The following is a 14,033-nucleotide window of genomic DNA, read 5'->3' as shown; positions in this document are numbered from 1 at the left end:
CGTAGATGGAGAATGAACGGAATTCCAATACCTCAAAGCAGAGATACTCGGGGAAGGTCCACCTCTGTGTTGCCCGCTATAGGTAAGCGCGGCCTCTCTGCGTCCACCAAGCCCCTGTGAGTGGGGCAGATGAGATATTGGGTCTGGGAACACTCGGGGGGCTGAGAGGTTCCTTTCTCCCAGGGCACAAGAAGAAGGTGGGATTTCAGCCTGGTCTGGAGGCTGAGCAGAGTTCGGTGGAGAGAGTTTGGGTGGCACGCGAGTCTCCCGGGGCTGCCATGACAGCAGGTCACAAACCTGGTGGCCTGAAACCACAGGTTTCTCCTCTCCCAACTCTGGAGGCAGAAGTCTGAGATGGGGGTATCGGGGGGGGTCTCACCCTCCGAGGGCTCCAAGGAGGGGTCCTTGCTTCTTCTGGCTGCCGGGAGCCCAGGTGGCCCTGGCTTGGAGCTGTGTAGCTCCAGTCTCTGCCTCCATCCTGCCCAGCCGCCTCCCTGTGCCTGTTTCTGTGTGTTCTCCCCACTTCCTTTAAGGATGCCCGTCCCTGGATTGGAGTCTGCCCCACTGCAGTATGACCCAAGTCCATCACATTCCCAAAGACTATTTCCAGATAAGGTCCCGTTCACAGGTGCAGGGGTTTGGCCATGAGTGTGTCTTTCCTGGGGACATCCCACCCCCGAGAGTGAGAGGGGATGAGTCCAGAGCCCCAGTCCCCGCCAGCGAGAGTGAGAGGGGACGAGTCCAGAGCCCCAGTCCCCGCCAGTGAGAGTGAGAGGGGACGTGTCCAGATCCCCAGTCCCCGCCAGTGAGAGTGAGAGGGGACGTGTCCAGAGCCCCAGTCCCCACCCCCGAGAGTGAGAGGACGCGACCAGAGCCCCAGTCCCCGCCAGCGAGAGTGAGAGGGGACGAGTCCAGAGCCCCAGTCCCCGCCAGTGAGAGTGAGAGGAGACGCGTCCAGAGCCCCAGTCCCCACCCCCGAGAGTGAGAGGACGTGTCCAGAGCCCCAGTCCCTGCCAGTGAGAGTGAGAGGGGACGCGTCCAGAGCCCCAGTCCCCGCCAGTGAGAGTGAGAGGGGACGTGTCCAGAGCCCCAGTCCCCGCCCCCGAGAGTGAGAGGGGACGCGTCCAGCACCCTGCTCTCCCGCATCCTCACCCTCTGCCGGGTGCTGCAGGCTGCATCTCGCTGTGATAACAGCCACTGAGTGGGCTTCCCTTGCAGGGGCCTTCAGTGCTCGTGCTCGCTGAGAAGGAACGAGAGCCAGTTTTGTCCCGCACACCTCTCAGGTCCTCCACGGGAGCCTCCGCAGGGTGGACATGGGCGGGGACGAGAGATCCCCAGGACTGCACTACCTGATTGAAAGGAGAGCAAGCTGCAGCCAACTCTCCGCAGGCGGACACTTGGGAATTCATCAGCCAGGGGCAGCAGGCCCAAGACACAGCAGTTGGCCCCCATTTCCTCACACTCGTGAAGACCCAGCCTTTTGTCTCACAGATGCTCCAGCAGCTCTGAGTGCGGGCTTGGCCTCAGGCTGACCTGACGGTATTTCAGAGGCAGATATCCCTGCCCTTCAGCTGGCATCGGGCAGCCAGAGTCCCCCGTGATCTGTTTAGGGACCAAGCTTCAGTGTAGATCCCACCCTCACTAGATCCTTAAACTCTGCTCATGCAAAGGGGGTGACTCTTGATTTAAGCCAATTGGTACACCTCGAATACCTGTTGCTTTCTCCAGCGAGAGCTATTTCTAACAACCATTAAGAGGATCAGTGGATCATGTTCTGCTCGTTGGTAATGTGCCAATTTCACCGATGCAAACCCATTTCCGAGGTTCAGGTAGCAGAAGCACTGGGTAGCTGCCCTGGGCTGTGGGCTCCCCAGTTTGAATCCGGCCCGGGCAGACACGAATGCTGGTTGCACCCGGGTGGGGGCAGACCCACCATCCGCTCGTCTATCACGGTGCTGGAGGACAGCATCACAGCGCTGAGAGGCTATTGCACGCAGACACACAGGGCCACAGTCGGTGGGGCCAGGATGAAGACCCAGGCCCACCCCTCGCTCCCTCAGTCCCGTCCTTGCTGTGTGTGGAGCAGGTCCAGGCGCAACCATTCACGGAACCCTCAATGCCAGCACAGGGGCAGCGCCGGCTGGTGTCCTCTGAGCCTGGCACATGCTGAGGTGGCTTTCCAGCCAAACAGAGGCCTGGCGCACCACAGACGCCTTCCTTTCCAATCATGAGCCTGGTCCAGCGAGGCTACCACATGTGACCTGCGATGGCCAACCTCAGAGGGCCACTGGGCTCGTGTTCCTGCCACTTCTGTGGAGAGGGCACGGCTTATTCTGGGGGAGCTGCCCTAGAGCTAATGTCCCCCGAGGACTGACCCACGGCTGGTACGGCCCCAGGAGCGGGGACGCGACGAGCCTGCCCATCTGCCTCTCCCGCGGCCATCACCAGCCATGGCCCACGCACATTCTCCTTATCTCACTCTTTCAGTGGCATTCACGTTTTACTGGTGATGGATTTATGCCTTTTTTTTTCCTGTCCAACCACCCTGAAACCAAACCAAGTCAAATTGTGAGGGGCATGTAGTGGCGGGTCCCCGAGAGAGCTGTTTCTGAGTTTTCTGAAAGCCCTCAGAGCCGCTGAGAGGTGGCTTCACAGGTAGATGTAGGTTCTGAGTTCTCTGGATGTCCTCAGAGTCCCTGAGAGGTGGCTTCACAGGTAGATGTAGGTTCTGAGTTCTCTGGATGTCCTCAGAGTCCCTGAGAGGTGGCTTCACAGGTAGATGTAGGTACTGAGTTCTCTGGATGTCCTCAGAGCCCCTGAGAGGTGGCTTTGCTGGTAAATGTAGGTTCTGAGTTCTCTGGATGTCCTCAGAGTCCCTGAGCGGTGGCTTCACAGGTAGATGTAGGTACTGAGTTCTCTGAATGTCCTCAGAGCCCCTGAGAGGTGGCTTCACAGGTAGATGTAGGTTCTGAGTTCTCTGGATGTCCTCAGAGTCCCTGAGAGGTGGCTTCACAGGTAGATGTAGGTACTGAGTTCTCTGGATGTCCTCAGAGCCCCTGAGAGGTGGCTTTGCTGGTAAATGTAGGTTCTGAGTTCTCTGGATGTCCTCAGAGTCCCTGAGCGGTGGCTTCACAGGTAGATGTAGGTACTGAGTTCTCTGAATGTCCTCAGAGCCCCTGAGAGGTGGCTTCACAGGTAGATGTAGGTTCTGAGTTCTCTGGATGTCCTCAGAGCCCCTGAGAGGTGGCGTTGCCGGTAGATGTAGGTTCTGAGATTTCCGGATGTCCTCAGAGCCCCTGAGAGGTGGCGTTGCCGGTAGATGTAGGTTCTGAGATTTCCGGATGTCCTCAGAGCCTCTGAGAGGTGGCGTTGCTGGTAGATGTAGGTTCTGAGATTTCCGGATGTCCTCAGAGCCCCTGAGAGGTAGCTTTCCAGGTAGATGTAGGTGGGAGGGGGGGTTGTGTTTTCCACCCTGGGTCTAATCAGTGTCTCCTCTTGCTGCCATTATTCAGCCACCTGCTTAGACGTTTCTGCAAACCGAAAGCCTCCTGGGTGCTCACTCTGGGTGCCGAGCGGCCTCTGCCCGCCTTCCATGCAGGGGCTGCCTCGGTGTCCACATCTCCTCCCTTCCATCTGGCGCAGTCTCCGCCACGAGGAATGCCTTGCTGAGGGCTCCTGGGGCCTTCCCACCCGAGGTCCAGGGTGAGGCTGACACGTTCATCACCATCCTTCCTTTCGTCAGCTGTATGGTGAGATGGTCCTCACCACACAGTTCTCCCATTTGCAGTGTGCTGCCCAGGGCCACTGCTGTGCTTGCAGATGCCACGGTCACATGTGGGAGGCTCCCGTTGCTCCCAAGGACCCATTTCCGTCTGTGATCACCCGTCCCTCTTCCCCCGTCTCCAGTGCTGAGTGACCCCTGATCTACCTCCGTCTCAATCGAGTCCCCATTCCCGACGTGTCCCATGGCTGCATCCATGCAGTTCGTGGCAGCATCTGCCCGAGCACCCACGAGGTTGGGTGGCCTCCAGGGTCCACACGCAGGCGCACCCACGAGGTTGGCCATCATAGGTCGCATGTGGTAGCCTCGCTGGACCAGGCTCATGATCGGAAAGGAAGGCGTCTGTGGTGCGCCAGGCCTCTGCTTGGCTGGGAAGCCACCTCAGCATGTGCCAGGCTCAGAGGACACCAGCCGGCGCTGCCCCTGTGCTGGCATTGAGGGTTCCGTGAATGGCTGCACCTGGACCTGCTCCACACACAGCAAGGGCGGGACTGAGGGAGCCAGGGGTGGGCCTGGGTCTTCATCCTGGCCCCGCCGACTGTGGCCCTGTGTGTCTGCGTGCAATAGCCTCTCAGCGTTGTGCCACTGATGCGTATCATTTTTATATCATAATTATAATATCACAGTGCCTGGCTATCTTCTCCAACTCTAATGTTATTTTCATTTTTAATGAGTTACTCACTGTTATTTTTAGTTAATTCACCTTTTATTTAGAAAATCCTCAATTCACCTGAATTTGTTTCATGTGTTTGATTTTCCAAGTTGGACACGGCTTTGAAAATTATTAATCTCAATACGCTGAGGACTGGAGAATATGGATACTCTCATATTCCTGGGGGTGGGGTGGGGGAGGGTAAAATCATGCACCTGTTTTTCTGAGCATTTTGACTATCCACACCCAAGACCTTAAAAATGTAGGTGCCTTTGACCAAACAAATATATTTCCTAGGATTTATCATTAGGAAGAAATTGTGGAAGTGTGCAAAAATATGTTTATAAGAATACATAATGCAACACTATATTAGCCAAAAGTAAGAAGAAACCTCAATGCCCAACATTAGGAAACTGGTTAAATATGTTAATATGTTCAGTGGAATACTCTACACCCATTTAAAAGGATATGATAAAAATAGTATTTCATGAGGTGGAAGTACAGATTGCTATCTTTAAGGTGAAAATAAGCAGGTTGCTAAATAGTGTATATGATTCTGTTTTCACTAAATTATATTATTGAAAGATTATAGGGTTAATTTTCTTCACATTTGCTTGTCAATTGGGAGACGTATAGTTACGTGAACAAAATGTCAGAATGATAAACCTGTTATCTGATGCAAAGAGTTCTGAGCATATAACTTTGTTTCAGAATTGCATTTTTACATTAAATCTGTGTGTGTGAGCCAGCAGTGGCCTGGATTTCCACTGTACAGAGAACTCCTCAGCCCCGAACGATCATGGGGGTTTGTAATTCCCTAGGAGTGGGAGAGAAGCCGTGTGCCCGCCCGGCGTTCTGCGGGGGCAGGGGTGTGGGCTGTGTCCTCCAGAGCCTCTAACGAAGTGACTGTGTTTTCCCTGCAGCTACAACCCCTTCGATGGACCGAACGAGAACCCCGAAGCCGAGCTGCCCCTCACGGCGGGAAAATACCTCTACGTCTATGGAGACATGGATGAGGACGGGTTCTACGAAGGTCTCTGTTGGAACATGGCTGTGACGGACGTAGGCTGGGCTGGTCCACCCCGCAAACCACTTCATCCAGGGCCCTGATAGACGGGCAGGGCTCCCACCGTACTCCCGGCTGCCCAGCCCTCCGCTCTGACCCTTCCCCACTCCATAGTTACCAGGTTTCCCCTCTTTGATGACTGGAAAGAAACCTGAGTGCGGTTTCCAGTGTTCAGCTCCAGGCTGACCTCTGACACATGGTACATGTTTTCTGCTCATCTCTGCAGAGCTTTTGGCAGCTGTTCCCAGATGCACGGGGCTGATGGACCCTCTGCTTCCAGAAGGGTCTGTCCTGCTCTTGTCTTTCAGCCCAGCTCCCTTGGGGTCTCCCAGAGGCATCCTCCTGGCAGAGCCTCATTCTGCTGCAGGTGATCTCATGGGAAGGTAGCCCTTGGCACCTGTGGAAGGCCATCCATCTCCTTGACGTTGAGGCACTGTTGTCAACTTAGGGGGTGACCCCAGGTCATCCCTGCTCATTCCCTCAAGGTCTCCTCTCCAAATTTGAAATCAGGGAATGTAAATCCTCCATCTGAAGTGCGCCACCTTTCGTTGCCTTTTTAGCTTGAGAATAAACATGTAACAGCACCAGCAGTTCATAAATCAATGTTCTAAAGGGTTTGATTCCCTAATTCCCTATACATTTCAACTGCCCTGGACAAATAGCGTGGTCTTGGTTTCTTCCTCTTCCCCCTGAGCAGATGGAATCTTTCGTGCTGAGCTAGTTTCTCTTTCGTGACCTCATGCTGTTTTCTCAGAGCCGATGGAAGCCCTGGGTGCTTTTCCTGGGTGTTTAACTGGGGTAAGGTCGTGTTGCCTCTCGAGGCGTCCGTGAGTGGGAGCCCAGCAGGCGAGCTGCCTCGCTCACCACTCACTCACCAGCAGCTCTTCTTGGCTCTGGATGGTCCAGCCAAGAACTCTCATCACAGCTGGTAGCAAAGCAATTTGAATTCTTCCCATAAGTCCACATTATCACCACTGATTTTCACATAAGCACAGAGATATGTGCCCAAGACAGCTGCCAGAGAACCTGTGTTGAAATCTCTGGAACTTTCTCACCACGCATTGAGTCCACAGAAGCTTTCCAGGAGCCTCTTTGCAGGCAGGGATCAAAACTCAGGACTCCATTGTCCGTGTGACAGCAGGAAACTTCCTTCACCTGGCTGTGCCTCAGCTTTCTCTGCTGTAGAATGGAGATAGTAATAGTACCCACCTCATAGAGGGTCTGTGAGGATAAATGAGGTAATAGATATGAAGGTCTTAGGACAGAGCTTAGCACACAGTGATTGTTCAATAAATAGTGGCTATCACTATCACCACCACCATTATAATCATCCTCATAATCACCATCACCATCTCATCACCACCACCATCGTCGTCATCACCACCATCTCCTCCAAACTAAGGAGTTTTAAATAGTGTATCCTCAGTGCAAAGGATTGACTCTTGCAGACCCACACCCTAGGTGGAGGTTTGGAACTGAATCCAAGTCCTTCTTATTTATTTTTTTAGAATCCAGGGCTAATGAAATGGTTGACATGTCTTCGCCTGGCCCACAACACATCACATGCTCCCCTGAGGCACAGGGTCTTTCGGGTGCAGAATTCAATGCTTGGCATTTCCCAGCCTCTCTCTGTGGGTCTGTGGATGCCTCATGATGAACTGGGGGAAACGGTCCATTCTGGGTCTGTGCTGGGAGATTATCCAAATTGCTTCATCTTTGAAGCTCTGAACGCTTCTCCATTTTCTGGCCATCTGCTGTTAGCAGCCTCATGAGCCCTACTAATGAAGAAAGCACATAGAGTTTCACAAAATACGGCGGTCCCCACTGCATCCACTCTTAGCCACAAGAGCTACTTGGACATTTTTTTTGCAACTCAACTTGTGGTTCTGACACCCAATTGATAGTTTTGTTTCACATCAAATTGGACACGTTGTGGAATCGTTAAGATGTGCCCAGTGCTTTTCAAGGGGGACAGGAAATCACCTTTTAATTCTTATACTCAAAAATCATAGTAAGATGTTTATTTTCTTAATCTCCAAAAGCCACTGAGTTGACTGACTTGTCCTTCTAACAAATCTTTCCTGTGCACTGTTGTGAGCGAGCTGTCACTCTAGGGCTGGGCATTCAGTCGTCGTGAGATCCCTGCTGTCCCCGAGTGTTGTTCGTGTTAGGAGGGGGTAGTCAGTGTAGGTACGTGGACACACAAACATGACGGCTTCAGGTTGCGATAAATATGGAGAAAAGAAGACTGGGCCATGGGGCTGGAGGAGCTGGCTCTTTAGATGGTGGGTGTGGAGCTGGCCCCAGCATGGACTCCTGGGAACAGTGGAGGAGCCCTAGGGCAACCGTGTTGCTCTGCCTTATGGTCCTGGTGGGGGAGGTGGGAGTACGCTGGGGGTCTCGGGGCCCCTGCTGTGTTGGCTGAGCGATAACTCTGTCCTTGTACCCAACAGGAGAGCTCCTCGATGGCCAGAGGGGTCTGGTGCCCTCCAACTTCGTGGACTTTGTGCAGGACAACGAGTCGCGGCTGGCAAGCGCGCTGGGGAACGAGCAGGATCAGAACTTCATCAACCATTCCGGCATCGGCCTGGAGGGAGAGCACATCCTGGACCTCCACTCCCCAACCCATACGGACGCGGGCATCACCGACAACAGTGCCGGGACCCTGGACGTGAACATCGACGACATCGGAGAAGACATCGTGCCTTACCCTAGAAAAATCACCCTTATCAAACAACTCGCCAAAAGTGTTATTGTGGGCTGGGAGCCCCCGGCGGTGCCGCCAGGATGGGGAACCGTGAGCAGCTACAACGTCCTGGTGGACAAGGAGACGCGCATGAACCTCTCCCTGGGGAGCAGAACTAAAGCCCTCATCGAGAAGCTCAACATGGCAGCCTGCACCTACCGCATCTCCGTGCAGTGTGTCACCAGCAGGGGCAGCTCGGACGCGCTGCAGTGCACGCTGCTGGTGGGCAAGGACGTGGTGGTGGCCCCCTCCCACCTGCGGGTGGACAACATCACGCAGATCTCCGCCCAGCTCTCCTGGCTGCCCACCAACAGCAACTACAGCCACGTCATCTTCCTCAACGAGGAGGAGTTCGACATCGTCAAGGCCGCCAGGTACAAGTACCAGTTCTTCAATCTCAGGCCCAACATGGCCTATAAGGTGAAGGTTCTGGCCAAACCCCACCAGATGCCGTGGCAGCTCCCGCTGGAGCAAAGGGAGAAGAAGGAGGCCTTTGTGGAGTTCTCCACGTTGCCTGCAGGTGAGCCCTGTGTCCTTCCATGGGTCCCCCAGGGCGAGAACATCAGGTTGTCACCCTGTTCGTGGGGAAACAAGGTGGGGCAGGCAGAAGCCGCAATCCCCATCCTGACAACATGACCCTGGAAAATCCCTTAGGTCACCCGTGAAGCACAGGACGTGTGTGCGTGCACGCGCGCAGGAGTTCTTGGAGCATGTTGGGGACCATGTTGGCAGTTTTTCTTTGAGTACTTGCATCAGCAAGAGACTCATCCTACAAAAGACAGGAGGGAAGTGAATCCCCCCGGGGAACATGGTTGCATCTTCTGTGTCACATGCACCCCCGGACACATACTCATTGAGTGGGATAGTGGCTGGAAGTGCCTACACGCCTCTTGGAATCATTCCTTCTTTCTCGTCCTTGTAAATAATAACAATTATTATTATTATAAATATATTATTATTATTATTATTATTTTGAGATGGAGTCTTGCTCTGTCACCCAGGCTGGAGTGCAGTGGTGCAATCTCGGTTCACTGCAACCTCCTGATTTCAAGCAATTCTCCTGCCTCAGCCTCCTGAGTAGCTGGGATTATAGGCACCTGCCACCGCACTTGGCTAATTTTTGTATTTTTAGTAGAGATGGGGTTTCACCATGTTGGTCAGGCTGGTCTCAAACTCCTGACCTTGTGATCTGCCCGCCTCAGCCTCTCAAAGTGTTGGGATTACAGGTGGGCGCCACTAAGCATGCATACGATGCACACGACACCTACATGGCTTGTATAAAAGAGACACGTTTCATCACAGAAGGTATTTTCTCCACGATGTAAACTCCAGGGTCCTTTTCTGCTTCCTCCGCTCAAACGGGGAGTGTGATGTGCCCCCTTCCTTTCCTGGGGAGATGGTAGGGAGGTGGGGTGAGTGTGGACACCTCCTTTGTCGTCTCGCTCTCCGACTCGCCAGGGTCCCAGTGCTGCTGAGTTACTGGGCAGCGGCATCCCCACCTCCGGAAGCCTCCACTGCCCGCTCTGGTATTCATGAAACCTTTGGTTAACTAGAGCCTGACAGAGCAGTGGTGTCAGGGGTCGGTGGGACAGACGCTGCCTGAGGGGAACGGCACGTCTGGGGGGACAGACGCTGCCTGAGGGGGATGGCATGTCCAGGTAGCAGCTAACGTAGGCAGGGTCAGTTCATCTGTGTTACACGCGACATTTTATTTCCTCCCCAACTGCCCGGAGTTGATCAAGAATGCCGGGATAATGAGGCCACCTGCTCTTCACAGATGCCTCCTGTGATGAATTCTGATGAGTGCTGGGGGTGAAGAAAGAGAAACACCAGACACGGGCACTCCATGGGGAGTCAGGAGGTAAAGGGCACATCTCCTGGGGCCTTCAGGAAAGGCTGCCCTGGAACTGACTTTGAGATGGAGAGAGTCAGGTAGAGGAGGAGCCCTTAGCACAGAGGTGGGTCCCCAGGCTCACCCCAGTGACTGGGAACAAGGTCTCAGAGTGGGATGTAAACTGGAGGGACATGTCTGTGTTGGAGGAAGAGGGTGTAGTTGGGACAATCACACATAGGTCAGCATTTCTCAGAATTCGTGTCCAACCACACCCCATGTACCATCCCCCATGGTCTTGGGTACGGCCAGGGTTAGCCATGCCCGGGGACGGTGGTGCAGATACAGCCAGGGTTAGCCATGCCCAGGGACGGTGGTGCAGGTACGGCCAGGGTTAGCCATGCCCTGGGACGATGGTGCAGGTACGGCCAGGGTTAGCCATGCCCAGGGACGGTGGTGCAGGTACGGCCAGGGTTAGCCATGCCCAGGGACGGTGGTGCAGGTACGGCCAGGGTTAGCCATGCCCAGGGACGGTGGTGCAGGTACGGCCAGGGTTAGCCATGCCCAGGGACGGTGGTGCAGATACAGCCAGGGTTAGCCATGCCCAGGGACAGTGGTGCAGGTACGGCCAGGGTTAGCCATGCCCAGGGATGGTGGTGCAAGGTTGGGGTTCTTCAGAGTAACACAGCTGGTGGGAGATATGGATGTGCTTATACTCACACACACCCGACATACACACAGCCCCACAGACCCACATACACAAGTACATATACACACCCCCACAGACACCCCCACAGACCCACATACACAAATACACATACACCCCCACACACGGGCCCACAGACACCCCCACTGACCCACATACACAAATATACACCCACAGACACCCCCACCGACACCCCCACAGACCCACATACACCCACACACCCCCCCACAGACAGCCCCACAGACCCACAGACTCGCACACACATATAGACACACACAAATACACACTTATACATACACACATACACACCCACACACGTATACCCATAAACACATATATACATACACATGCATCTACATACACCTGCATACACACACGCCCACACATCTACACACATACATACACTTACATCTATACACACACATATACACACATACACACATGCACACACACATACGTACACATGAACATACATACACATCCACAAACACACCCACATATACACACATATGCACACATACACACATATACCCATACATACACAAACATTTACACACACACACGTATATACACATGCAGAAATGGATTCTCAGGTTCAATGATGTCATCAGACCTGGTCTCTTCATCTTCAGTTTTGCTCAGTTTCATGGTGCGGTAAGATGGGGAATGTGAGGTCCAGGCAGAGGGTAGAGGGAGAGAAAAGAGAGAAGGAAAGGTGAGAGGACCAGGGCAGGCAGGGGGATGGGGGATTGCTTTCCGCCGAGATCTCTCTTCTGTTTGATCTGCCAAATGCCGGCATCTCATTGGCCCCCTCTGAGCCAATCGTGTGGCTGCCTGGCCAGGCCTGAGACCCCTGGGCAGAGGTGGCTCTGCCGGGTCACAGAGACTGAGGACAGGTGAGGAGATGGTTCCACAGACAGTTCAGGTTTGCATTTCCCAGAAGATGGTGACTAAATGCCGAATTTAAAGGAAAAGGGCAGCTGTGCATCCTGGTATCTGAGTGTACCCCGGCCCCACCTTCCCACCTCACCACAGTTTCTGATGTGCTGTCAACACTGTGTCTTCTCTTTTTCCCTGGTGACTTTACTGAATGATCTTGTTTTCAGGTGAGATGGGCGGAGCCCAGTCATGGCTCACCTGCCAGGGCTGAGCCCTCAACGCCTCCGTTCCCTTCTGTCCCCTCCCAGGCCCCCCAGCACCCCCACAAGATGTCACTGTCCAGGCTGGGGCAACCCCCGCCACCATCCGGGTCTCCTGGAGACCACCCGTGCTGACGCCCTCCGGGCTGTCCAACGGCGCAAACGTTACCGGCTACGGCGTGTACGCCAAAGGGCAGAGGGTGAGTTTTCATTGGATCCGGTGGGGGTGGGGAGCTTGTTAGGCTCACCACCCACCCCACCCCAAGGCCCCTTCCTCATTTCCAGCATTCCCCCCACCTCCCTCCCCTCACTCATCCCCTTCCCTGCTCTGCTGTGTATTAAAAATGCAGGGGCCAGAGAGTGGACCCCCAGTATCAGAACATTCTTGATTGATGACTGCCTTATTCATTTCAACAAACTGAGTCTTAGCAAGATGATACCCATGGCCAAAGGCACGTCCCGCCTTGAAACACTGCTGGGTCTGCACGTTAAGAGGTGGCCAGGCCTTGACTCCAAGAAATGGGTATATCCCTGGTGCCTGGTGTAGGGAACCACGGACACCAGCCCCCTAGCCCGGCCTGGGGTGAAGTAGAAGCATCTGCCCTCAGGGAGGGCTTGGAAAAGCAGCTGCTCCTCGCCGCCGTCCCCAGCTCTGCCCTGCGGGAGCAGGGATGACTTGGAAACAGAGGCAGCGCGTCTGCCTGAGCCGCTTCCAGCTGACTCCTGTGCTCTGAGGCAGGAAGCTCCCAGCATGGGCCCTGGCCCCTGCAGAGGAGCCCTCAGCCCTGCTGTCTCCCAGCAGTTGGAAGCCCACGTTGGCCTCTGCCTGAGCCCCTCTCTCCCCTCCGGCTGTGGCAGTGTTAAACCTGACACTCGCTCCCCTGTCTGGCCCTGCGTCTACTCAGAATGGGTCCAGAGGATGGGAGATAAACAGTTGACGTCACTGGCCTCACGGAACCCCTCCCACTGACTGGGTCCTGGTGCCTGAGGTCTGTGAACCTGTCCCTGCCCCCTCCCTGCAAGACTTCCTGGAGCTTCCATATCTGGTGGGTGGTTGGAGTTGGAGATTGCTGGGGGTGATCCTTTGCACCGGGCATCTGGGCAGACGACTGGCCGGCTCCCCATGCAGGACCGCGGGGCTCATCTCAGGCAGCCCGCGAGCCTGCTCTGCTTGTCCACAGGTGGCTGAAGTCATCTTCCCCACGGCAGACAGCACGGCCGTGGAGCTCGTGCGGCTGCGGAGCTTGGAGGCCAAGGGCGTGACCGTGCGGACCCTCTCCGCCCAGGGCGAGTCCGTGGACTCTGCAGTTGCTGCCGTTCCCCCCGAGCTCCTGGTGCCTCCTACCCCCCACCCAAGACCTGCACCCCAATCAAAGCCATTAGCAAGTTCTGGAGTCCCCGATACCAAAGACGAGCGCCTGGGTCCCCACGCCAGGATGGACGAGGCCTGGGAGCAGAGCCGTGCACCTGGCCCTGTGCATGGGCACACGCTGGAGCCGCCCGCAGGCCCTGGAAGGCGGTCGCCCTCACCCAGCCGCATCCTGCCGCAGCCGCAGGGCACCCCAGTGTCCACTACCGTCGCCAAGGCCATGGCCCGGGAGGCCGCACAGAGGGTGGCTGAGAGCAGCAGGGTAAGGCTGAGGCTCCCACTTCAGTGACTCCTCAGTCCCCGAGCCCCATGGGACGGGGCCCTGTCATCTCCCCAGCCCACGGAGGGGGACCGCATCCCAGCTTGCCGGGAGGGGGGCCACGCTCAGCCCATAGCTTTGCTGGTGGACTCTGTCATGTGCCTGATCCTGATTGAGTTAAATGGTGTTTTTTATTTACAAATATGTAGCCACATAACTAAGGAAATGCCAGGCGCTCGCCTGGCTTAGAAAGAAGGCTCAGAATGGCCGGGCGCGGTGGCTCAAGCCTGTAATCCCAGCACTTTGGGAGGCCGAGACGGGTGGATCACGAGGTCAGGAGATCGAGACCATCCTGGTGAACACAGTGAAACCCCGTCTCTACTAAAACTACAAAAAACTAGCCGGGCGAGGTGGCGGGCGCCTGTAGTCCCAGCTACTTGGGAGGCTGAGGCAGGAGAATGGCGTGAACCCGGGAGGCGGAGCT

At 55.3% G+C, this 14,033-nt stretch overlaps 1 protein-coding gene across 38 annotated transcripts in view; it reads left to right on the top strand.

Moving 5' to 3' along the window:
* RIMBP2 (RIMS binding protein 2) overlaps nucleotides 1-14,033 on the top strand; it is a 328,353-nt gene that overhangs the window by 274,818 nt on the left and 39,502 nt on the right. For 35 of the 38 annotated variants that reach the window (XM_065525063.1, XM_045366334.2, XM_045366336.2 and 32 more), the window contains 5 exons: nucleotides 6-82; nucleotides 5,357-5,466; nucleotides 7,953-8,765; nucleotides 11,970-12,121; nucleotides 13,103-13,552. In XM_065525063.1, the coding sequence (XP_065381135.1) occupies nucleotides 6-82; nucleotides 5,357-5,466; nucleotides 7,953-8,765; nucleotides 11,970-12,121; nucleotides 13,103-13,552 (1,602 nt within the window). Of the gene's footprint in view, nucleotides 1-5; nucleotides 83-5,356; nucleotides 5,467-7,952; nucleotides 8,766-11,969; nucleotides 12,122-13,102; nucleotides 13,806-14,033 lie in introns of all 38 variants that reach the window. The other 3 variants (XR_012420847.1, XR_012420846.1, XR_012420845.1) reach the window with 1 other exon arrangement.

This window comes from Macaca fascicularis, chromosome 11, assembly GCF_037993035.2.
Source record: "Macaca fascicularis isolate 582-1 chromosome 11, T2T-MFA8v1.1".
Taxonomy (NCBI): domain Eukaryota; kingdom Metazoa; phylum Chordata; class Mammalia; order Primates; family Cercopithecidae; genus Macaca; species Macaca fascicularis.
The sequence above is the reverse complement of the archived record's forward strand: the minus strand, read 5'-3'. Positions and strand labels throughout refer to the sequence as shown.